Source organism: Lagenorhynchus albirostris, chromosome 9 (genome assembly GCF_949774975.1).
Source record: "Lagenorhynchus albirostris chromosome 9, mLagAlb1.1, whole genome shotgun sequence".
NCBI classification, from domain to species: Eukaryota; Metazoa; Chordata; class Mammalia; order Artiodactyla; family Delphinidae; genus Lagenorhynchus; species Lagenorhynchus albirostris.
The window spans coordinates 83335263-83362660 of NC_083103.1; the positions used below are offsets into that span (position 1 = coordinate 83335263).

General features: G+C 36.9%; 1 protein-coding gene across 2 annotated transcripts in view; it reads left to right on the forward strand.

The window, feature by feature from the left end:
- Nucleotides 1–27398, forward strand: part of GUCY1A2 (guanylate cyclase 1 soluble subunit alpha 2) — a 426619-nt gene that overhangs the window by 333481 nt on the left and 65740 nt on the right. Inside the window, exon 9 of one of the 2 annotated variants that reach the window (XM_060157938.1) lies at nt 14462–14478. The exons of the other annotated variant lie outside the window; for it this stretch is intronic. Within the exon in view, the coding sequence (XP_060013921.1) occupies nt 14462–14478 (17 nt within the window). The remainder of the gene's footprint in view (nt 1–14461; nt 14479–27398) is intronic. 2 annotated transcript variants of the gene reach the window in all.

Here is a 27398-nt window from a genome sequence, read left to right on the forward strand (position 1 = left end):
TATATATATATTACTCAGCCATAAAAAATAATGAAATCTTGCCTTTGCAGCAACATGGATGGGCCTAAAGAATATTACGCTTAGTTAAGTAAGACAGACAAAGGTAAATGATATCACTTATATGTGGAATCTGAGAAATAATACAAATGAATCTATATACAAAACAGACATAGAAAACAAGCTTATGGTTACCAAAGGGGAAAGAGAAGTGGGGAGGTAAATTAGGAGTATGGGATTAACAGATACAAACTACCATACATAAAATAGATAAGCAACAAGGATTTATTGTGTATAACAGGGAACTATATCCAGTATCTTGTAATAACCTATAATGGAAAATAATCTGAAAAAATATATCTATATAACTGAATCACTTTGCTGTACACCTGAAACTAACATAATACTATAAATCAACTATACTTCAATTTTTTTTGACTTTATTCAGTCAAGCTTCAGTTTTCAAATATAATCTGAAATATATAATGTATAAAATGTGGTTCTTTGAAACTTCAGAGAAAGAACAAATTCTGATGGCAGTTGTTACCATCCTTGCCCCAATCACCATCTCATTGGCCCAGAGAAGAGAGTAAAAACATGGCATTCAGGTCAATCTAAAATGGTCAGCATTATTGTACACATCATGATCTTTGATGAGCTTTCTCCACATTCAGGACCCAGAGCCACACTGTTCAGGGAAATGTCATATAAATGGGTACCCTAATTCTAAGCTAGAAATTACTGCTCACCCAGATGATACCCCAGCAATGCTACAAGGTAACTATGTGATATTAGACAAATCACCCTATATTCCAGGTCACTCTTTATGCAGCCATGAAATGAAGATCCTTAATATTCCTGGCTTCTAAACAAATCTTGTCCAATTGAATTAGGAAAATTAGTCAAAATTTTTTTTAACATAACATAGTTTTTATAATCAACTTGATCAATATCTGAATATCCAGGTTTTAGAATACTAATGGCCTTTGTTGCTGGTATTATTTCTAGTTTTTTAAATAATTGTATATTTTCCTGACACTAAGGGAAAAGGGGTTAAAATATGAAACACACCATTCCACTCTTAATAACAGAACTCCCAAAATGTTTAGTATGGGAGAAAGTTGAAGCTAAATACACTAAAATAATGTTTGGGGATTTAGTATTCCACTTATCCTTATCTTTACCTTGTATATCTGAGGATATTTCAAATTTTAAAAAAATTATTATTTAATTTTACTGCAGTATAGTTGATTTACAGTATTAGTTTCAGGTGTACAACATAGTGATCCAAAGTTTTTATAGATTATTCTCTATTTCAAGTTGTTATAAAATATTGACTATATTCCCTGTGCTGTACAGCATACCCTTATAGCTTTTTTTTTAAAGTATAGTTGACTTACAATGTTGTATTAGTTTCAGATATACAGAAAAGTTAGTCAGTTATACATATATCTATATTTGTTTTCAGATTCTTTTCCCTTATAGGTTATTATGAAATACTGAGTATAGTTCCTTGTGCTACACAGTAGGTCCTGGTTTGTTGTCTATTTTATATATGGTAGTGTGTATAGGTTAATCCAAAACTCCGAACTTATCCCTCCCCTCACTCTCACCCTTTTGGTAACCATAAGTTTGTTTTCTATATCTGTGGGTCTAATTCTGTATTGTATCAATAAATTGGTACAACTACTATGGAGAAGACTATGGAGGTTCCTTAAAAAAACTGAAAATAGAGCTACCATATGATCCAGCAATCCCACTCCTAGGCATATATCTGCAGAAAATCATAACTTGAAAAAAATACATGCACACCAATGTTCATTGAAGCACTATTTACAATAGCCAAAACATGGAAGCAACCTAAATGCCCACTGACAGATGAATGGATAAAGAAGATGTGGCATACTTATACAATGAAATATTACTCAACCATAAAAAAGAATGAAATAATAATTTATGCAACATGGATGGACCTACAGATTATCATAGTAAGTGAAGTACGCCAGAGAAATACAAATATCATACAATATAGTTTATATGTAGAATATAAAAAATGACATAAATGAACTTATATATTTACATTCCCACCAACACTGTAGTACGGTTCCCTTGTGTTTGTAGACTTTTTGATGATGGCCATTCCGACCAGTGTGAGGTAATACCTCATAATAATTTTGATTTGCATTTCTCTAATAATTAGCAATGTTGAGAATCTTTTCATGTGCTTTTTGGCCATCTGTATATCTTCTTTGCAAAAATGTGTGTTTAGAAGTTTTGCCCATTTTTGGATTGGGTGGTTCTGATAAGTGAAATAGAGACTAAGAAAAAATAGAAAAGATCAATGAAACAAAGAACGGGTTCTTTGAAAAGATAAAGTTGATAAACCTTTAGCCAGACTCATCAAGAAGAAGAGGGAGAGGACTCAAATCAATAAAATTAGCAATGAAAAATGAGTCATTACAGCCAACACTACAGAAATACAAAGGACCAAAGAGACTACTACAAGAAACTATATGCCAAAAAATGGACAAACTTGAAGAAATGAACAAATTCTTAGAAAGGTACAATCTCCCAAGCCTGAAACAGGAAGAAATAGAAACTATGAACAGACAAATTACAAGTATAGAAATTGAAACTGTGATTAACAAACTTCCAACAAACAAAAGTCTAGGACCAGATGGCTTCACAGGTGAATTCTACCAAACATTTAGAAAAGATTTAACACCTATTCTTCTGAAATTGTTCCACAAAATTGCGGATGAAGCAACACTTCCAACTCATTCTATGAGGCCAACATTACCCAGATACCAAAACCAGACACATTTACCACAAAAAATGAAAATTACAAGGCAATATTACTGATGAACATAGATGCAAAAATCCTCAACAAAATACTAGCAAACCAATCCAAAAATACATTAAAAGGATCATACGCCATGATCAAGTGAGATTTATCCCAGGGCTGCAAGGATTTTTCAGTATCTGCAAATCGATCATTGTGACATTAACAAGTTGAAGAATAAACATCATATGGTCATCTCAGTAGGTGCCTAATTCAACACCAATTTATGATAAAAATACTCTCCAGAAAATGGGCATAGAGAGAATATAACTCAACATAATAAAAGTCTTATATGACAAATCCACAGCTAACATCTTACTCAATGGTGAAAAGCTGAAAGCATTTCCTCTAAGATCAGGAATAAGATAAAGATGTTCACTCTCAACCATTTTATTCAACATAGTTTGGAAGTCCTAGCCACAACACTGAGAGAAGAAAAAGAAATAAAAGTAATCTGAATTGGAAAGGAAGAAGTAAAACTGTCACTGTTTGCAGATGTCATGATACTATACATAGAAAATCCTAAAGATGCTGCCAAAAACTATTAGAGCTCATCGATGAATTTGGTAAAGTCACAGGATACAAAATTAATACACAGAAATCTGTTGCATACACTAACAACAAAAGATCATAAAGAGAAATTAAGGAAACAGTACCATTTACCATCTCATCAAGAAGAATATGACTTCTAGGAATAAATATAACTAAGGGGGCAAAAGACCTGTATCCCAAAAACTATAAGATGCTGAAACAAGCAGATGGAAAGATACACCATGTTCTTGGATTGGAAGAATCAATGTTGTCAAAATAACCATGCTACACAAGGAAATTGACAGATTCTATGCAAGTCCTATCAAATTACCAATGGCATTTTTCACAGAAATATAACAAATTTTATTTTTAATTTGTATGGAAATGCAAAAGCCCCTGAATAGCCAAAGCAATCTTGAGAAAGAAAAACAGAGTAGGAGGAATCAGCCTCCTTTACTACAGACTATACTATAAAGCTACAATAATCAAAGCAGTATGGTACTGGCACAAAAACAGAAATATAGATCAATGGAACAGGATAGAAATCCCAAAAATGAACCCACACACCTATTGTCAATTAATCTATGACAAAGGAGGCAAGAATATACAATGGAGAAAAGACAATGTCTTCAATAAGTGGTGCTGGGAAAACTGGACAGCTACATGTAAAAGGATGAAATTAGAACATTCTCTAACACCATATACTAAAATAAACTCAAAATGGATTAAAGACCTAAATATAAGACCAGAGACTATAAAACTCTTAGCAGCAAACATAGGCAGAACACTCTTTGACATAAATCGCAGCAATATTGTTTTGGATCTATCTTCTGGAGTAATGGAAATAAAAACAGAAATAAACAAATGGGACCTAAATAAACTTAAAAGCTTTTGCATACAAAGGAAACCATAATCAAAATGAAAATACAACTTACAGTATGGGAGAAAATATTTGCAATTGATGCAGCCAACAAGGAATTAATCTCCAAAATATACAAAGAGCTCATACAGCTCAATATCAAAAAACAAGCAACCCAAAAAATAAATAATGGGCAGAAGATATACTTCAATTTATTGATAAAAAAAATTGAGGAAAGCAGAGGGAAGAATTTATACACAGGCATGGAGCAGAGATGATGGCTAGGCTGTGAAGAAAATGGAAACCATTTCTATGGAAATAAAAAATAGAAAAAATTTCTATTTAGAAAATGGAAATTACTCCAGAGAAGTGGTACAAGGCAGTCTAAGCAGATAAGCAGCAACAATAAAGGCCCAGGGGAGTAAAGGAGCTTGATGTGTTTAGGAATCTGTGGGTGACTTTGTACCATAATAAAATATATCAAAATAACTGCATATCTTGTAAAGTCATATGTTAATAAAAACAAAGTAATAATCAGAAATTCATTTTTTATTAAAGAGATTGGTTTGGTTAAACTAAAGGTTTCTTATTCTGTATTTCATGTGTCAGAGGGAATGGGGTCAAAACAAAACAAATAATACACGCTTAACTGTTCTAGGACTTAATGTGTGAAGAGATTCCTTAAAACTGACTTTGTGTGCACACGCAACATACACAGAATTTGTCTTTGATGACTACTTTGTGTAGGTTCTTCATTTACCAAGTTCAATTTTGAAAAGTTTCCTACTCTTTCTTTTGTTTGCTTGGACGAGATCAATTGCACACTAATTACAAATAAGTAATACAAAGCTTTTCATTTCAAAATTTAGAGCTTTTTTCTCAAAGTCCTGGTTAAAAGTAGAGCTAATTCAGGGGACTTATTCTAGTCCATGAACTCACTGATTAGTGAGAATCTACTATTTTTTTATTTTGTACTAAAGACTGCCATCAAAACAAAAAGTGACAGCTGGATTAAAGCAGCACTAAAAGAACAGTTTTGAGGTTTGAGTAATTTTAGCCTCATTTGCTAAGCTTTTTATTTTCTTTTTGCAGCCATTAACTAGTTTCTTCTCATTTTTAGCCAGATTTCAGAGGATCTAAAGATACAATTTCATAAGTTCTGGGATGACATTACTTTATCAATTATTGGATTAATGTGACAAGCAGAAGTAGGATTGGGTATAAAACATTAATTCAAGGTCCCTTGTTTAAAAGTTGCTTTTCAATCTTAGTGTACAAATATTGATGATGGATACAAAGATGAATGAGTATCCAAAGATGACTTGAATATCAAAGATGACTTGAGGGATAAAAATATAGTGCTGCAAGTATTTAGAGGAAGGAAAATGTGACATTTGTGCCCAACATAGAATTTTCTTTATTTTATCCTGCTGATCAATTTACTTGCTCCTTCATTCAACAAAATTTTCAAGGTTGTGCACTAAATGCAAAATTTAGTGGTAGGTGTTAAAGATACAGAAATAATTTGAAACTGAAAAAGATATTAAATTAATGATTCACTAATACTCGGGAATCCACGGACTCTTTTAAAAGCTGATAAACACTACAGATGCAACATACATGTGCAACTTCAGGAGATCTATGGATGCCTTGAAGTCTACCATTGGACCCTTTGGGATTTATGAATCTTGCTTAATGATTTCTTAATTTTCAGTTTTGTTCATTGTTTGAATTTTTCACCCAACCCGACTTATATTTAAACCTTATTATGGGGTTAACTTTGATTTCACAATTTACCCCTAAAATTAATATTGGGCCAGATCTTCCAGACATATCTCTAGTTGAAAGAACTATTGCTGATAATTAAGGAGCCAACCTGCTCAGGAAAATGAACATGAGTACCATGGAATGCCAACATGCAATAAATGTTGGTGACAACAGTAATGCACATCAGGATTAGGATATGTATAAAGGATTTAGGGTTGTTATTGCCTTTTGGTTGGTTAGTTGGTTGATTGATTGATTTCTTCTAAGATTTGTAAATTATTATTTTTCACATTGCATTACACTTTACATCTTTTTACATTCTTGCATTCAATTCTTTTATTCTATATCCTTGAGTTAGCTGTTAATGTCTGAATGTAAAAATAAACGTTGTTAAAGATAAACATTTGAGAATGTTTTTTTATTGGTGGAGGAATATGATTTACATTTTTAAAAGAAATTTTTTATTTTATAACAGTTTTATATTTTCAGAATAATTGTGAAGTTAGTACAGAGAGTCCCAGAATACCTATTTTCAGTTCTCCCCAAATAAGAGTATGGTACTATTGTTATAATTAATGAACCAATATAGATACATTATTACTAACTAAAGTCTATATTCAGATTTCCTCAATTTTCCCCTGATTTCCTTTTTCTGTTCCAATAGCCTACCTAGGATACCATATTACATTTAGTAGTCATGTCTCTTTATGTTTGGTTTAGACAGATTGATTTACATTTGATGTTGTGTGTATTTGAATTTTATTGTAGCTTTCTGTTATTTTTCAAAATCTTTAAAAAAAATTTTCAGAAAACACTTTCCCTTGTGCTGGTCATTTGGGTAATGCTATATAACCATTTAAGCAGATTTTATGGAGGTTTGCATAAACATAAATTATGATCATGAATCTTTCATCTTCAATAATGAAAAAAGGGATTAAAATAGAAAACTGCCAAGATGTTATCATAGATGAATTCAGTAGAAGCCATAAGAATAATGTCTCCATTTAGACTTTAGTCCTCACTGGTTGTGTTCTTTAGCAGGCCGTTTATTCTTTGTCTATCAGTTTCAACATCTGTGGAATAAGGTGTATGAACTAGAAAAGTATCTAGTGCTTACACTATAAGAAGATAAATAGGGGCTTCCCTGGTGGCGCAGTGGTTGGGAGTCCGCCTGCCAGTGCAGGGGACGCAGGTTTGTGCCCCGATCCGGGAGGATCCCACATGCCACGTGGAGCGGCTGGGCCCGTGAGCCGTGGCTGCTGGGTCTGCGCGTCCGGGGCCTGTGCTCCGCGGCAGGGGAGGCCACGGCAGTGGGAGGCCCGCGTATTGCAAAAAAAAAAAAAAAAGAAGAAGATAAGTAAAACTGACCATTATTTATCCGATTAAAGTTAATAATCATAATGTTTTATATTGGATATGAGTAAATGCTTATTATGTACTAGCCTAAGCTGGTACACATTATTATTCTCTCTGCATTACAGATTATGAGTTTTAGAGAAGTAATTTGCCCAGGATCATACAACAGATAATTGATAGGTCAGATTCCAAAGCATATGACCCATTTTAGCATTCATAAACCTAAAATGCCCTTCATCCCAACTGCCACATTTTTGCCAGGGCTAATCTATAGACCAACATTTCAAGGTGAAGAAGTTTCTCTATGTATTCCCAGTGCCCCTAGGTACGTGAGACTATATAAAATGCCATAAATGAGACTAGGTTTCTACTCACTCCAAAACAAATGTGCTGAAGTCTCAAGGAGGAGTATTCACAATTCTATCACATTTGTCAATATTATAATTATACATATCTTTTTTTTTAAGTCTTCAAGAGATATTCAGGAATATTGTGTCTTCTGGGAGCAGGGTGGAATATTGTGTTTCCTTTCCCAAGTTGAAAGGTAGTATATGTCTCTGTATACATTGTGGAGGAATTTACACAATGCTGGCTAAAACCATTTGCTAGGAAAGAGTACAGCTATGTAAACTACTTGGCTCCTGTAGTTTTAGTAATTTGTAAATATATCTGTGAAACTTAAACAATGTTTTAAACTTGTGGTTCTCAACTTTGGAAGCACATTAGAAACCCTGGAGAGAGTTAAAAATCCCAATGCCCAAGCCTCATTCCAAACTTGTTAAATAAAAATCTCTGGAAGGGAGACAAAAACAGTAATTTTAAAGTTCTGCAGTTCATTGAAACATGTAGCCAAGAGTTCTACATTATAACTCAGGAGTTTAATTTTGTTAATGTACTATTATTCTAGAAGGTAAAGTTGTCTATGCTATTTAGTCTTATAATATGAACAAGAAAAGCTATGGCTTACAAAAGAGGATAATAATTATTAATGTTTAATAATAAAACTCATTTTTTTATTAGAGTATAATTGTTTTACAATGTTGTATTAGTTTCTGTGGTACAATGAAGTGAATCAGCTATGTATATACATATATCCCCTCCCTCTTGGACCTCCCTCCTCCACCCCCACCCTATCCATCTAGGTCATCACAGAGCACCGAGCTGAGTTCCTTGTGCTATACAGCAGGTTCCCACTAGCTATCTATTTTACACATGGTAGTGTATTTATGTCAAACCTAATCTCCCAATTCATCCCACCCTCCCTTTCTCCCCCTGTGTCCACATGCCCATTCTCTACATCTGCATTCCTATTCCTACCCTGCAAATAGGTTCATCTGTATCATTTTTCTAGATTCCACATATATGTGTTAATATACTATATTTCTTTTTCTCTTTCTGACTTACTTCACTCTGTATGAGACTCTAGGTCCATCCACATCTCTAAAAATGACCCAGTTTCATTTCTTTTTATGGCTGAGTAATCTTCCATTATATACATCTACCACATCTTCTTTATCCATTCATCTGTTGATGGACATTTAGGTAGTTTTCAAGTCCCGGCGATTGTAAATAAAGCTGCCATGAACATTGGGGTATATGTGTCTTTTTGAACTATGGTTTTCTCAGGGTATATGTACAGTAATGGGATGGCTGGATAATATAGGAGTTCTAATTTGAGTTTTTTAAGGAACCTCCATACTGTTCTACACAATGACTATCAATTTACATTCCCACCAACAGTGCAAGAGGGTTCCCTTTTCTCTGCACCCTCTCTGGCATTTGTTGTTTGTAGATTTTTTGATGATGGTCACTCTGACCAGTGTGAAGTGATACCTCACAGTAGTTTTGACTTGCATTTTTCTAATAATTAGTGATGTTGAGCAGCTTTTCATTTGTCTCTTGGCCATCTGTATGTCTTCTTTGGTGAAATGTCTATTTAGGTCTTCCACCCATATTTTAATTGTTTTATATATATATATATATATATATTGAGCTGTATGAGCTGTTTGTATATTTGGGAGATTAATCCCTTGTATGTTGCTTCATTTGCAAATATTTTCTCCCATCGTGAGGGTTGTTTTTTTGTCTTGTTTATTGTTTCCTTTGCTGTGCAAAAGCTTTTACGTTTAACTAGGTCCCATTTGTTTATTTTTGTTTTTATTTTCATTACTCTAGGAGGTGGGTCATAAAAGATCTTGCTGTGGTTTATGTCAGAGTGTTCTTTATATGTTTTCCTCTAAGAGTTTTATAGTGTACAGTCTTACATTTAAGTCTTTAATCCATTTTGAGTTTACTTTTGTGTGTGGTGTTAGGTAGTGTTCTAATTTCATTCTTTTACATGTAGCTGTCCAATTTTCCCACCACCACTTATTGAAGAGGCTGCTTTTCTCCAGTGTATGTTCTTTCCTCCTTTGTCATAAATTAGGTGAACATATTTGTGTGCTTTTATCTCTGAGCTCTCTATCCTGTACCATTGATCTACAGTTCTGTTTTTGTGCCAGTACCCTACTATCTTGATTACTGTAGGTTTGTAGTATAGTTTGAAGTTGGGGAGCCTGATTCCTCCAGCTCCATTTTTCTTTCTCAACATTGCTTTGGATATTCAGGGTCTTTTGTGTTTCCATACAAATTGTAAATTTTTTTCTTCTAATTCTGTGATGAATGCCATTGGTAATTTGATAGGCATTGCATTTAATCTGTAGATTGCTTTGGATGTTGTAGTCATTTTCCCAATATTGATTCTTCCAATCCAAGAACATGGTAATCTCTCCATCTGCTTGTGTTATCTTTGATTTCTTCCATCCATGTTTTATAGTTTCTAAGTACAGGTCTTTTGCCTCCTTAGGTAGGTTGATTCCTAGGCATTTATTTTTTTTTGTTGTGATGGATTGTTTCCTTAATTTCTGTTTCTGATTTTTCAGTGTTAGTGTATAAGAATGCAAGAGATTTCTGTGCATTAACTTTGTATCCTACAATCTTACCAAATTCATTAATTAGTTCTAGTAGTTTTCTGCTGGCATCTTTAGGATTTTCTATATATAATATCATGTCAACTGCAAACAGTGAGTTTTACCTCTTCTTTTCCAATTTGGATTCCTTTTATTTCTTTTTCTTCTCTGATTGCCATGGCTAGGACTTCCAAAACTGTTGCGTAAAAGTGGTGAGAGTGGACATCTTTGTCTTGTTCCTGATCTTAGTGGAAATGCTTTTACTTTTTCACCATTGAGAATGATGTTTGCTGTGGGTTTGTCATATATGGCCTTTATTATTTTGAGGTAGGTTCCCTCTATGCCAATTTTCTGGAGAGTTTTTGTCATAAATGGGTATTGAATTTTGACAAAAGCTTTTCTTGCATCTGTTGGGATTATCAAACAGTTTTTATTCCATAATTTGTTAATGTGATATATCACATTGATTAATTTGCATATATTGAAAACTCCTTGCATCACTGGGGTAAATCCCACTTGATCATGGTGTATGATCCTTTTAATGTGTTGTTGGATTCTGTTTGCTAGTACTTTGTTGAGAATTTTTGTGTCTATATTCATCAATGATATTGGTCTGTAACTCTCCTTTCTTGTAGTATGTTTTTCTGGTTTTGGTATCAGGGTGATGGTGGCTTCGCAGAATGTATATGGGAGCGTTCTTCCCTTTGCAGTTTCTTGGAAGAATTTGATAAGTTTAGGTGTTAGCTCTTCACTAAATGTGTGATAGAATTTGCCTGTGAAGCCATCTGGTCCTGGACTTTTGTTTGTTGGAAGATTTTTAATTACAGTTTCAATTTCATTACTTGTAATAGGTCTGTTTATATTTTCTAATTCTTCCTGGTTCAGTCTTGGAAAATTGTACCTTTCTAAGAATTTGTCCATTTCTTCCAGGTTGTCCATTTTATTGGCATATAGTTTTTTGTAGTAGTCTCTTATAATCCTTTGTATTTCTGTGGCATCTGTTGTGATTTCTCCTTTTTCATTTCTAATTTTATTGATTTGCATCATCTCCCTTTTCTTCTTGATGAGTCTGGCTAAAGGTTTATCAATTTTGCTTATGTTCTCAAAGAACCAACTTATAGTTTTATTGATCTTGGCTTTTGTTTTCTTTATTTGTATTTCATTTATTTCTGCTCTGATATTTTTCGTTTCTTTCCTTCTACTGACTTTGGGTTGTCTTTGTTCTTCTTTCTATAGTTGCTTTAGTTGTAACGTTAGATTGTTTATTTGTGCTTTTTCTTGTTTTCTTGAGGTGAGATTTATTTGCTATAAACTTCCCTCTTAGAACTGCTTTTGCTGCATCTCATAGGTTTTGGGTCATCGTGTTTTCATTATCATCTCTTTCTAGTATTTTTTTTATTTCTGCTTTTATTTCTTCAGTGATCTCTTCATTATTTAGTAGCATAATGATTAGCCTACATGTATTTGTGTTTTTTACACTTTTTTTAACCTGTAATTGATTTTTAATCTCATAGCATTTTGGTCAGAAAAGATGCTTAATATAACTTCAATTTTATTAAATTTTCCAAGGCTTCTTTGTGACCCAAGATATGATCCATTCTGGAGAATGTTCTGTGTGCACTTGAGAATAAAGTGTATTCTGCCACTTTCTCATGGAATGTCCTATAAATATCAATTAAATTTATCTGGTCTATAATGTCATTTAAACTTGTGTCTCATTATTTATTTTCTGTTTGGATGATCTGTCCATTGGTGTAAGTGGAGTGTTAAAGTTCCCTACTATTATTGTGTTACTGTCAATTTCCTCTTTTAAGGTTGTTAGCATTTGCGTTATGTATTGACGTGCTCCTATGTTGGGTGCATAAATATTTATAATTGTTATATCTTATTCTTTGATTGATCCCTTGATCATTTTTTAGTGCCCTTCCTTGTCTCTTGTAACATTCTTTATTTAAAATCTATTTTATCCAATACGAGTATTGCAATCCAGCTTTCTTTTGATTTCCATTTGCATAGAATATCTTTTTCCATCCCCTCACTTTCAGTCTGTATGTGTCCCTAGGTTTGCATAGAATATCTTTTTCCATCCCCTCACTTTCAGTCTGTATGTGTCCCTAGGTCTGAAGGGAGTCTCTTGTAGACAGCATATATATGGGTCTCATTTTTGTATCCATTCAGTCAGTCTGTGTCTTTTGGTTGGAGCATTTAATCCATTTACATTCAAGGTATTTATCAATATGTATTTTCCTCTTACCATTTTTAAAATTGTTTTGGGTTTGTTTTTCTGGGTCTTTTTCCTCTCTTGTGTTTCCCACCTAGCGAAGCTCCTCTAGCATTTGTTGTAAAGCTGGTTTGGTGATGCTGAATTCTCTTAACTTTTGCTTGTCTGTAAAGCTTTTGATTTCTCTGTTGAGTGTGAATGAGATCCTAGCTGGGTAGAGTAATCTTCACTGTAGGTTTTTCCAATTTATCTCTTTAAGTATATCCAGCCACTCCCTTCTGGCCTGCAGAGTTTCTGTTGTAAAATCAGCTGATTACTTTATGGGGATTCCCTTGTATGTTACTTTTTGCTTTTCCCTTGCTGCTTTTGTTTTTTCTTTGAATTTACTTTTTGTTAGTTAGATTAATATGTGTATTGGTGTGTTTCTCCTAGGGTTTGTCCTGCATTGGGCTCTCTGTGCTTCCTGGATTTGGGTGACTATTTCCTTTCCCACATTAGGGAAGTTTTTTACTATAATCTCTTCAAATATTTTCTCAGACCCTTTCTTTTTTGCTTCTTTTGGGACCCTTACAATTTGAATATTAATGTGATTAATGTTGTCTCAGAGGTCTCTGAGACTTTCCTCAGTTCTTTTCATTCTTTTTCCTTTATTCTGCTCATTGGCAGTCATTTCCACCATTCTATCTTCCAGCTCACTTATTCATTCTTCTGCATCAGTTATTCTGCTTTTGATTCCTTCTAGTGTATTTTTCATTTCAATTTTTGTTTTTCATCAATGTTTGTTTGCTCTTTAGTTGTTTTCGGCCTTTGTTAAACATTTCTTGTATTTTCTCAATCCTTGCCTCCATTCAGAGATTTTGGATCTTTACTATCATTGCTCTGAATTATTTTTCAGGTAGGTTGCCTCTTTCCTCCTCTTTTATTTGGTGTTTTAGGGTTTTACCTTGCTCCTTCATCTGTACCATATATTTTTGTAATCTCACTTTTTTTTTTGAAGTGTGAGGCTGTATTCCTGTCTTACTGGTTGTTTGGCCTGAGGTGCCCAGCACTGGAGTTTATAAGCAGTTGTGTAGAACCGGGTCTCAGTGCTGAGATGAGGACCTCCGGGAGATCTCAATCCAATTAATATTCCCTGGGGTCTGACATTCTCTGTAGTCCAGCAGTTAGGACTCAGCGCTCCCACCACAGGAGCTCAGGCCCAACCCCCAGCCTGGGAACCAAGATCTTGCAAGCTGTGTTGCACAGCAAAGAAAAAAAAAAAGAAAATGAAATAAAATTAGAAGAATAAAAAAATTTTTAGAAAAAATAAAAATATAAATGAATCAACAACAATGAGGAAAAACAGAACCACAACCTAAAAAAAAAAGACCAGAAAAGGCCTTGCTGTGGGGGGTGGAGCTTAGGCACATGTGGTGTTTAAAGCAGAGTGGGGCCTAAGCTCAGGACTCCCTCAGCTGGGAAAGGCCTGGGAAGGGAGCCTCAGAGTGCGGAGTTTGGAGGAAAGACTCTAATTGGGGGTGTTCAAGTGGGGTTTAGGCCCAGCGTAGTTGGAGGGGGTCAGAGAGGGTTTTGGAGTGTGGTGTGTAGAGGTAAGGCCCTGGGTGGGGGTGTGGGGGCAGGGCTTAGGCTCAGCATGGCTGGAGGGAGCCTTGGAATGTGGAGGATTAGGCCCAGGATCTCAGCAGGCTCCCCGGAGCCCAAGTGGGCAGGAGAAACGCTGGCCATTGTCCCTTCTGATCCTCCACTCTCCCGAGGTTCTCCCCAATCCCTGTTGATTCCCTAACTGTGGGTGGGCCCCTTCAGGTGTGGGAGCCCCTCCCCTCCCCCAGCCGCCCCTCAGGGGTGTTGGTCCTGTCAAGCTGGCTTTTACCTTCTCCCCTTCCCTCTCACTCCCTCAGGAGCCACATAGTTGGAGAGTGCCTTGGTGGGCAGAGGATCAGGCCTGGGACCTCAGCAGGTTCCCCAGGGCCCAAATGGGTGGGGTAAACACTAACCATGTTTCCTTCTGATCCTCCGCTCTCGCAAGGGTCTCCTCAATCCTTGTTTATCACTTAACCATAGGTGGGTCCCTCCAGGTGTGGGAGCCCCTCCCTTCCCCCAGCCGCCCCTCAGGGGTGCCAGTCCCGGTCCCACTCTTACTTCTCCTCCTCCCTACCATACCCCCCACGTCCTACCTGGTTGCTCAGGGGTTCCTCCCATCCCCTCAGGTGTCCACGTTCCCCCACCAGTACCTGGTAGGTGCCCTAGTTGTGCAGAGACACGAACTCCACATCTTCCTAGTCCACTATCTTGACTCCCATCCTCTCAAACTCATTTTTAAAAGTGTTTTTTTCTTATACTTCTATCAAATGCATTGCTTTCTGACTAAGATAAATTTCAGATTTAGTGTATAGGCCTTCACATTAATACTCTTACAAGTTGGGTCAAATTTGAAACTCTTATCACATATCAAAAGTACTTAAATAATCACATACACATTAATTAGTGCCTTGTAAGGAGGTAGTGGTGAAGTTGATCCATATTGCTGTGTCCCCCAGCAGTCTCTAATATTGTTTTCAGTGCTTTGCACCATAGAATTCCAGGCATGCTCTCCTAATCATCTTCTGTAGGATAATATCCTCCCCATTAAAAAAAAAAATCTGAAATTGTATGTTGCCATACCAGTGATAAGAACCATTTTTTTGTCAAATATTTTCTGTAAAGTGAAATTTATCTATGACTGGTAATTTGGTAATAATCAAAATAAACACAGTAAGACATTTTGCCCTAACTGCTATTTGTCCAGGCATATTACTTGAGAATGTGATGTTTTGATACCATTAGACTGGAGGCTGAGGCCCCTCATAAAAGAAAAAATGTCACATACCCACAGAGTTTCCCCATTTTCTTGCACATCAGAGAAACAAGAAAACATTGTAAAAGCTATAGATTATGTGAGTTGATCTTATTCTTCCTAAGAATTCTGAGCTTTTGAAATTAGAACTTAAAACATTAATTGATTGTTTCTTGTCAGGGAAATATTAGTTATGAATAAAAGGGCAAGACAAAACAATGTAAAAAGAAATTTTATTAATCTGATTTTATTGGTGAAAGGAGAATTTTATGATAAAACCTTATATAAATATTAACTAATAGTGGTATAAGGATGAAGTACTTGTTTTCCTCAATCTTGCCTAACAATGTGAATAATCATTTTAAACTCCTTACTATTATAACCATTAAAGACTTTTCAATAGCTTGAAATTCCCCCCCCAGTTTATTTAGACATAATTGACATACAACACTGATAAGTTTAAGGGGTACAGAACAAAGATTTGACTTATTTACCTCATGAAATGATTCCCACAATAAGTTTAGTGAACATCTCATAGACACAAAATTTTAAAAATAGATTTCCTTGTGATGGGAACAGTTAGGACTTATTATCTTAACAACTTTCATAACATACAGCATTGTTAATTATATTGATCATGCTGTACTTTACACCTCTAGTACTTACTTGTCTTATAATTAGAAGTTTTTACTCTGGCCCCCTTCATCCAATTTTCCCTACCCAACTCCCACCTCTGATAAACACAAAAAATGACCTAAGTTTCTGTGGGGTTTTTTTTTAAGTATAATTGATCTACAATACTATTCAAATTCCTGTTACACAACATAATGATTCGATATTTCTATACATTTCAAAATGACTACCACAGTACTTCTAATTATGAATGATTACCACAGTAATGCTATCTTTGTATGTCACCATACAAAGATATTACATAGTTACTATATTCCCCACACTGTGTGTGTGTGTATATATATATATATATATATATATGTATATATATACATACATATATATGTATATATATATTAACATCTTTATTGGAGTATAATTGCTCTATAACAGTGTGTTAGTTTCTGCTGTAAAACAAAGTGAATCAACTCTATGCATATATATATCCCCATGTCCCCTCCCTCTTGCGTCTCCCTTCCACTCTCTCTATCCCACACCTCTAGGTGGTCTCAAAGCAATGAGATAATCTCCCTGTGCTATGCAGCTGCTTCCCACTAGCTATCTGTTTTACATTTGGTAGTGTATATGTCAATGCTACTCTCACACTTCATTCCAGCTTCCCCCTCCCCATGTCCTCAAGTCCATTCTCTACATCTGTTAATTTATTCCTGTCCTGACCCTAGGTTCATCAGAAACTTTTTTTTTTTTTTTTAGATTCCAAATATATGGGTTAGCATATGGTATTTGTTTTTCTCTTTCGGACTTACTTCACTCTGAATGACAGTCTCTAGGTCTATCCACATCTCTGCAAATGGCACTATTTCATTCCCTTTTATGGTTGAGTAATATTCCGTTGTATATATGTACCACATCTTCTTTATCCATTCGTCTGTTGATGGACATTTAGGTTGCTTCCATGATCTGGCTATTGTAAATCGTGCTGCAATGAACATTGGGGTGCATATATCTTTTTGAATTATGGTTTACTCTGGGTATATGCCCAGGAGTGGGATTGCTGGATCATATGGTAGTTCTATTTTAAGTTTTTTGAGGAACCTCCATACTGTTCTCCATATTGGTTGTACCAATTTACATTCCCACCAACAGTGCAAGAGGGTTCTCTTTTCTCCACACCCTCTCCAGAATTTATTGTTTGTAGATTTTTTGATGATGGCCATTCTGACCAATGTGGGGTGATGCCTCATTGTAGTTTTGATTTGCATTTCTCTAATGATTAGTGATGTTGAGCATCCTTTCATATGTTTGTTGGCAATCTGTATATCTTCTTTGGAGAAATGTCTATTTAGGTCTTCTGCCCATTTTTGGTTTAGGTTGTTTTTTTGTTTTGTTTTGTTTTTTTTCCAGTACGTTGGACTCTCACTGTTGTGGCCTCTCCTGTTGCGGAGCACAGGCTCTGGACACGCAGGCTCAGTGGCCATGGCTCACGGGCCCAGCCGCTCCACGGCATGTGGGATCCTCCTGGACCAGGGCATGAACCCACGTCCCCTGCATCGGCAGGCAGACTCTCTACCACTGCACCACCAGGGAAGCCCCTAGGTTGTTTGTTTTTTTTTGATATTGAGCTGTATGAGTTACTTGTAGTTTTGGAGATTAATCCTTTGTCAGTTGCTTCATTTGCAAATATTTTCTACCATTCTAAGGGTTGTCTTTTCATCTTGTTTATGATTTCCTTTGCTGTGCTAAAACTTTTAAGTTTCATTAGGTCCCATTTGTTTATTTTTGTTTTTATTTCCATTTCTCTAGGAGGTGGTCAAAAAGGATCTTGCTGTGATTTATGTCATAGAGTGTTCTGCCTATGTTTTCTTCTAAGAGTTTGATAGTGTCTGGCCTTACATTTAGGTCTTTAATACATTTGGAGTTTATTTTTGTGTATGGTGTTAAGAAGTGCTCTAATTTCATTATTTTACAAGTAGCTGTCCATCTTTCCCAGCACCTCTTATTGAAGAGGCTGTTTTTTGTCCATAGTGTAGTCTTGCCTCCTTTATTAAAGAGAAGGTGACCATATGTGCATGGATTTATCTCTGGGCTTTCTATTCTGTTCCATTGATCTATGTTTCTGGTTTTTTTCAGTACCAAACTCTCTTGATTACTATAGCTTTAGCACCAGAAATCAGAGAAGAAAAAGAAATAGAAGGAATTCAAATCGGAATACAAGAAGTAAAACTGTCACTCTTTGCAGATGACATGATACTATACATAAAGAATCCTAAAGATGCTACCAGAAAACTACTAGAGCTATTCAATGAATTTGGTAGAGTAGCAGGATTCAAAATTAATGCACAGAAATCTCTTGCATCCCTATGCACTAGTGATGAAATATCTGAAAGAGAAATTAAGGGAAATAATCCCATTTACCCTTGCAACAAAAAGAATAAAATACTTAGGAATATACCTACCTAAGGAAGAAAAAGACCTGTATGCAGAAAACTATGAGACACTGATGAAAGAAATTAAAGGTGATACAAACAGATGGAGAAATATACCATGCTCTTGGAGTGGAAGAATCAACACTGTGAAAATCACTATACCACCCAAAGCAATCTACAGATTCAATGCAATCCCTGTGAAACTATGAATGGCATTTTTAACAGAACTAGAACAAAAAATTGCACAATTTGTATGGAAACAAAAGACCCTGAATAGCCAAAGCAATCTTGAGAAAGAAAAACGGAGCTGGAGCAATCAGGCCCGCACTGTATATTTATACTGTGACTCGTTTATATTGCAACTGGAAGTTTATACCTCTTAACCTCCCTCACCTATTTCTTACCTCTCCCCACAACACTCCTCTCTGTATCTATAACTTTTTTTCTGTTTTCTGTTTGTTCATGTATTTTGTTCTTTAGATTCCACATATAGTGAAATCATACAGTGTTTGTATTTCTCAGTTGGTTTTATTTCACTTAGCATAATACCCTCTAGGTCCATGCATGTTGTCACACATAAGGAAATTTCTTTCTTTTTTATGGCTGAGTAATATTCCATGTTGTTTATTTATTATATATTTATTTTATTTATATATAAATATATAATATTGTATAATATAATATATATAATATAAATACATATAAATGTATATCTTTGTGTGCTTATAAGTATATATATAATATACTCATTATATATTTATTTTATATATATGTGTGTATATTTATACATATATCTCATATCTTCTTTATCCATCATCTGGTGGTTAATACTTAGGTTGCTCCATATCTTAGTTATTGTAAATAATGTTGCAATTAATATTTGGGATACATATATCTTTTTTAATTTATGTTTTCATATTCTTTAGATAAATAGCCAGGATTGGAATTTCTTAATCATATGATAGTTGTATTTTAAAATTTTTGTGAAATCTCCATACTGTTTTCTGTAGTGGCTGCACCATTTTACATTCTCACCAACAGTGCACAAGTGTTCCCTTTTCTCCACATTCATTCCAACAATTGTTACTTGCTGTCTTTTTGATAAAAGCCATTTGGACAGGTATGAGGTGATATATTATTGTGGTTTTGATTTGCACTTCCCTGATGATTAGCATCTTTTTCGTGTGCCTGTTGGCCATCTGTGTGTCTTCCTTGGAAAATATCTATTCAGATCCTCTGCTTATTTTTTTAATTGGGTTGTTGTTTTGATGTTGAGTTTTATGAGTTCTTTGTGTATTTTGGATATTAATTCCTTACTAGATATATCACTTGCAAATAGCTTCTCCCATTGAGTAAGTGTTCTTTTCCTTTTGTTGATCTTTTCCTTCTCTGTGCAAATCTTTTTCATTTGATGTAGTACTGTTTGTCTATTCATGCTTTTGCTTCCCTTGCCTGAGGAGACATATTCAAAAACTAATTACTAAGACTGATGTCAAAGAACTTACTGCCTATGTCTTCTTCTAGAAATTTTATGGTTTTAGTGCTTAAATTCAGTCTTCAATCCATTTTGAGTTGATTTTTCTACATGGTCTGAGAGAGTTGTCCAGTCTGATTCTTTTCCATGTAGCACCATTTATTGTAGAGGCTGTCTTTTCCTCATTGCATATTCTTGCATGAAAATAAGAATGGGTTTATTTCTAGGCTCCCTACTCTGTTCCATTGATCTATGTGTCTCTTCTCTGCCAGTACTGTACTGTTTTGACTACTGTTCAAATCAGTTCAAAATCAGGAATATGATACCCTCAGCTTTGTTCTTCTTTCTCAAGATTATTTTGGATATTCAGAGTCTTTGGTGTTTCCACAAATGCCATTGATATTTTGATAGGAATTCCATTGATCTGTAGATTGCCTTGAGTAGTATGATCATTTTAACAATATTCAATCTTCCAATCCATGAAAATGGTATATCTTGCCATCTGTTTATGTCTTCCTCAATTTCTTTTATCAGAGTCTTTTAGTTTTCTGAGTATGGGTGTTTTACCTCCTTGGTTAGATTTATGCCTAGGTATTTTATTCTTTTTAATGGAATTATAAAAGGAAGTGTTTTCTTAATTTCTTTGATACTTTGTTGTTAGAGTATAGAAATGCAACAAATTTCTGTATTTTAATTTTGTCTCCTGCAACTTGACTGAATCCATTGATGAGTTATATATATAGGTTTTGGTGGCATCTTTAGGATTTTCTATGTATAGTATCATGTTATCTGCGAACAGTGACAGTTTCACTTCTTCCTTTCCAATTTGGAATCCTTTATTTCTTTTTTTTTGTATGATTGCTGTGGCTAGGGCTTCTAATAGTAAGTTGAATAAAAGTGGCACAGGTAGGCATCCTTGTCTTGCTCCTAATCTTAGAGGAAATACTTTCAGCTTTTCAATGTTGAATGTAATGTTGGCCATGGGTTTGTCACATGTGTCCCTTATTATGTTGAAGTATGTTCACTCAATAGCACTCTGTTGAAAGTTTTTTTGTTTTGTTTTTGTGGTACATGGGCCTCTCAGTGTTGTGGCCTCTCCCGTTGTGGAGCACAGGCTCTGGACACACAGGCTCAGCGGTCATGGCTCACAGGCCTAGCTGCTCCGTGGCATGTGGGATCTTCCCGGACCGGGGCACAAACCCATGTCCCCTGCATCAGCAGGTGGACTCTCAACCACTGCGCCACCAGGGAAGCCCTGTTGAAAGTTCTTTTTATCATAAATAGTTGTTTAATTTTGTCAAAAACTTTTTCTGCATCTCCTGATATGATCATATGATTTTTTTTGAATTTTATTTATTTTTTTATACAGCAGGTTCTTATTAGTTATCCATTTTATACATATTAGTGTATGTATGTCAGTCCCAATCTCCCAATTCATCACACCACTTCTTGTTTTTTAATATAGTGTATCACATTGATTGATTCACAGATATTGAGCCATCTTTGCAGGCCTGTGATAAATCCCATTTGATCATGGTGTATTATCTTTTTGAATTCTATTTGCTAATATTTTGTTGATTGTTTTTTGCATCTATGTTCATCAGTGATATTCGTCAGTAATTTTCTTTTTTTATCAGGTAGATTGCTTATCTCAACTTCTCTTAGTTCTTCTGGGGTTTTATCTTGTGTCTTTCTTTGGATCATAATCTTCTACTGCCTCATTTTGCCTAATTTGCTGTTTTTATTTTTATGTATTTAGTAGGTTGGTTACATTTCCCCACCTTGGAGAAGTAGGCTTGTGTAGGAGATTTTCTATGTTCCTAGCAGTGCACTCTGCTCTGGTCACCAAATCTCTATGCTCTAGGGGTGCCCCCTATGTGGGCTATGTAAGTCATTCTACTGTGGCTGGCTGACTGCTGTATGTGATCTGGTAGGCATGACAGGCCTTGGTCTGGTCAGTTTACAGGCTACCAGCCACTGGCAGGCAAGGTAAGGTCACAAAGTGGCTAGCTGCAGGGCTCTGGGGGGCCCCAGGGCTACTGCCAGCCCACTGGAGTGTGGAGCTTGATTCCACGATTGGTGGTTGTGGAATTGGGGGTTCCAGATCTAGTGTCAGCCTGCTGATGGGCAGGGCTGATTCCTGACACAGTTGGTTGCAGCTGAGGTGTCCCAAAGCTTATGTCAGTCTGCTAGTGGGTGGGGCTGGATCCCGGGGGTTGTGGGGCACAACATTGTCTCAGAGCTGGTTTTGTCCTGCTGGTGGGTGAGACTGGGGCCAAAGGGATCCTTTAGCTGGCGCAGCCTGCTGGTTGGTGGGCTGGGTCTTGACATAGCAAGCTGTGGGACTGTGGTAGTCCTGATGCTGGTGTCTGTTCACTGGTAGGCAGAGGTAAGGCCTGGTCCCAGGAGAATTTTGAAGCTGATGATGTTAGCCTACTGGTGGGCAGAGCTCAGTCTAGGGTGGTCTCTGACTGCAGGGCCCTGGTGGTCTTGGAATAGTTGTCTGCCAGTTGGAGGCAGGACTGGGTCCCAGGGTGTCTGTGAGCACAGGTGGTCTTAAGGCAGCTGGCCTGCTGGTGGGCAGGCCTGTGTCCCTGCCCAGCTAGCTGCTTGGTCTGAGGTGTCCTGCTCTTGGTGCAGACAGGCTAGTGGGCAGGACTAAGTCCTAGTGCTAATAAGCTAGATGGAGGATTCCAAAATGCTGCTTGCCAGCACCATCATCCTTCTCATACAAAGAGTTTCCCAAAAGTGCTGCCACCAGTGTTTCTGTCCCCAGGGTAAGCTCCAGTTGCCTCCTGCCTCTCTGGAGGGTCTCCAAAATCAGTAGGTGGATCTGATCCTGGGTCCCAGAGTGTGAGATTTTGTATGTGCCTTGTAACAGTGGAGTCTATATTTTCTATAGCTCTCTGGCTTTCCCAAAAGTAAGCCTTAGTCTGATGGGCCTTGTAGAAACAAACTGAGGACCTTTTTAATTTGGGTGTTTTTTATAGTTTACTGAACCCAGAGCCAACTGACCTATGGTCTACAGCTGGCTTAACACTAATTTGCTCTTTTCATTGTGCTCCTCTTGACTTCAGTTTATTTGTAAAATGAGGGAGCTGGACTAAAGGTTCTGTGCTGCCCTCCCAACCCTAACATTCCTTCTTTACTAAATGAGACGAGTTTTGACTAGCTGAGGTTGAACTATATAAGCCTTCTATTTTTAAGAGCTGTAGGAGGCATGTTATCTAGAAATGCAGTTGTTTATGTGCCTTGACAAATAAATAATCAGTAGAGTATTATGAGAATAACTGAACCCTTTGATTACTGGGGATTTTGATATGTCCCAGAGTTTTGCATTATTTCATACATTTCATATAGGTATGGGAGATTGAGTAATAGATATCCTAACCTCAATATAAATCCTAAAGTTATTGTGTTTTTCAATAAATTCCTAGGAAAAACACATTGTTTTCATGAACTTTCTCTAAAAAGTGAAGTCTAGTGTTATTTACCAAAGCACTGATCTTATTAAAGCATTTGTGTGTGTGTGTGTGTGTGTGTGTGTTGCTCTGCTAAGTGTTTATAAGTTGCAAGAGGTCTGTTTAATGCAGGTTTCTCAACCTCAGCACTATTGATATTTTGAACTGGAAAATTCTTTCACGTGGGGAAGGTGTCCTAGGAATCTCTAGCTCTACTGAGTAGATGCCAATAATAGCTCTCCATCCCAGTTGTGAAAATAAAAAATGTCTCAAGACATTGTCAAATGTCCACTGAGGGGCACAGATGGACCCAGCTGACAACCACTGGTTTAGTGCAGGGCAATCCTCTTTAGCTAGAGTATACTGACCAGATGGATGCAAACGTTACCGCTTGGTTAACCAATTAAATAAATTTTAATCTTGCCAAAATGAATCTAAATCTCTCATTGACAGTTAAAAGTAGCTCTCTAAAGATGTGGCACATATATACAATGGAATATTAGCCATAAAAAGAAACAAAATTGAGTTATTTGTAGTGAGGTGGATGAACCTAGTGTCTGTCATACAGAGTGAAGTAAGTCAGAAAGAGAAAAACAAATACCATATGCTAAAACATATATATGGAATCTAAAAAAAAAAAGGTTCTGAAGAACCTAGGGACAGGACAGGAATAAAGATGCAGACTTAGAGAATGGACTTGAGGACACAGGGAGGGGGAAGGGTAAGCTGGGATGAAGTGAGAGAGTGGCATGGACATATATCCACTAACAAATGTAAAGTAGATAGCTAGTGGAAAGCAGCCGCATAGCACAGGGAGATCAACTCGGTGCTTTGTGACCACCTAGAGGGGTGGCATAGGGAGGGTGGGAGGGAGATGCAAGAGGGAGGAGATATGGGTATATATGTATATGTATAGCTGATTCACTTTGTTATAAAGCAGAAACTAACACACCATTGTAAAACAATTATACTCCAATAAGGATGTTAAAAAAAAAAAAAAGTAGCTGTCTATTTTGTCTAACTGCTAGATGCAAGAGGCAGATTCTGAATGTGGCAATCAGTGACTTCGTTATAAGGTAACAACTCCTGGGAAATCTCAAGAAGTTGCTGAAAGAAATGTAAAAGAAAATGGAGTCTGATGATTCAGCTTGTAAGTTCTCAATGGTATCTCCTTATATCCAAGAGTAAATACTTTTTCTGAGTCCTGTTCCATTATAGTGACAGTAACAGCGAATCTGTGCTATTTTTGTGTTTGTTGATATTCTTGTGTATGTTTTAAGGTAGTCTTCTAAGAGATAAGGTTTTTTTAAATAACCATTTCTCCATCCACCTTCTCAAGAATACCAGGGTTTTTATCTTCACGCTTTTTAGGTTATAATAATTCTTAGTATGACAATGTAGTTAAAAAAAAAAAAAGAACAGCCTCAGTTCTTTTGAACAGAGGCAAGGGTGGACCCATATAAGCCTTCAGTATAGTTGGTGGGGTATGGAGTCTTCTTCTCAGACTAAAAGCACAGAATATAGAGGCTGTAAAATGTGTCAGTTTGATACCCATTTCTGCTGTTTTACTGCTTAAAAAGATCACAGGTCCAACATGACAATCTTATATTTAAGATCTGTGTGTTTTTAGGCAATCTTATATTGCACAAGGTAATTTAATATAAATAAACCTTCTGAAAGTAAAGAAATATAATAAAATTTTTCAAAATTGTTTGCTAATTTTAGAGAAAAGTGTGTTATGTTTGTTTATAAGGAATACTACCATTCATTATGTAACTGAGCAGGACCCTATGGGGCCTTCCCGAGACAGGCCTTCCCCATATCCTCTGCCATAGCTCCTCTCTGAAGTACCTAGATAACAGTATTTGATGCACATTCCCTGAGTTGTTTTACAGATGTGAAAACTCCCCACCAAATGGAAGAAGTTAACTACTTCATGACCATGAGCACATAGCCCCAGGTCTCTTGGAGACTAAGGAATGAAATGTTAACCCTTGTGACACCTCCCTGTTACCTCACCATCATCCAATCAGAGAACTGTGCATGAGCTGATCACATACCCTGCAACCCCCCTCCCTCACCTGGCTTTTAAAAATGCTTTGCCAAAACCCTTCAGGGACCTCAGGGTTTTTTTAGAGCATGAGCCACCCTTATCCTTGCATCACTCTGCAATAAACCTTTCTCTACCCCCAACTCCAATGTTTTGGTTCGTTTGGCCTCACTGTGCATCAGGCACAGGAACTTGCAATAACAATTACATTTTTTTTGTCTTTAAATCCAAACAATCTCTCATCAGAAATAGGCCTAAATTTTTAAGATAGTTTGTGTTCTTTAAAAAAAGTACATCTCATTTCTTCTCCCAGCCAATATGAAAGAAGAGGCTGAGTTTACACTCCCACCCTCAACAATTAAAAATCTGGACAAAATGAACAAAATGACAGTTTCATGTCATTGAACATTAGGCAATGGAAGACAGTGATGCCTGAGAGAAAGGGAACAAAATGAAACATATGATTTCCCTGGCGTATTTCTTTGGGGTATATTCAGGCTGCAGTGCAAGGAAGGACAAATCAGGAGGAACCCAACAAACCCCCCAAGTTGAAGAGATGAAGCTGAGAGTCTATGGAGAGCAAAAAACCTAGAATTCACAGACAGAGTACCACTAAGGAGAGAGGTACAATAAGACCACCAGAGATCTTCCAAGGAGCCTCCTATATGTTTCTTAACTTACTGATTGTTGTTTGTATGTGAGAAAACTACCTGAGCCCAACAGGGAAAAACACCTGAAAGGATTAGAGAAAAAGTTCCTTGAACTCACACAAGACTTGGAAAAAATGCCAGAACCAATCAGGAAAACTGAAAAACCTCATAAATCATAGACATTGGGTATAGTACTCAGAGGGTTCTTGCCTCACTAGTGGGGAATAATTAGCCCTACATGAAACACAGCTCAAGACTTGCCTAAACATTTTAAAAAGCAAGACTTGAAAGGAAAAAATGAAAAAACTTTCCAAGTACCTTGACTGCATCCCAGGACAAAGCTCAAGAACATTTATAAGAATATAAAAAATATCCAGCACTCAACAAAGTCAATTCATGATACCTAACATGCAACCAAAATTTACTAGGCATTCAGAAAAGCTGAAAAATATGACCCATAATAATGAGAAAAATCAGTCAATCAAAATTGATACAGAACTGGAGCATAGGTTAGAATTAGCAGACAAAAATATTAAAACAGGGGAATCGGGAAGATGGCGGAAGAGTAAGAGGCAGAGATCACCTTCCTCCCCACAGATACACCAGGAATATATCTAATCGTGGAACAACTCCTACAGAACACCTACTGAATGCTGGCAGAAGACCTCAGACCTCCCAAAAGGCAAGAAACTCCCCATGTACCTGGGTAGGGGAAAAGAAAAAAGAATAAACAGAGACAAAAGAATAGGGACGGGACCTACACCAGTGGGAGGGAGCTGTGAAGGAGGAAAAGTTTCCACACACTAGGAAGCCCCTTCGACGGCAGAGACTGCAGGCGGCGGAAGGGGAAAGCTTCGGAGCCACAGAGGAGAGCACAGCCACAGGGGTGTGGAGGGCAAAGCAGAGAGATTCCCGCACAGAGGATCAATGCCGACCGGCACTCACCAGCCCGAGAGGCTTGTCTGCTCACCCACCGGGGTGGGCAGGGCTGGGAGCTGAGGCTCGGGCTTCAGGCGAGGCGCAGGGAGAGGACTGGGGTTGACGGCGTGAACACAGCCTGCAGGGGGTTAGTGCATCACGACTAGCCAGGAGGGAGTCCTGGGAAAAGGCTGCACCTGCCGAAGAGGCAAGAGACTTTTTCTTCCCTCTTTGTTTCCTGGTGCGCGAGGAGAGGGGATTAAAAGCGCTGCTTAAAGGAGCTCCAGAGACAGGCGCGAGCCGCGGCTAACAAGGCGGACCACAGAGATGGGCATGAGACGCTAAGGCTGCTGCTGCCGCCACCAAGAAGTCAGTGTGCGAGCACAGGTCACTATCCACACCTCCCTTCATGGGAGCCTGTGCAGCCCGCCA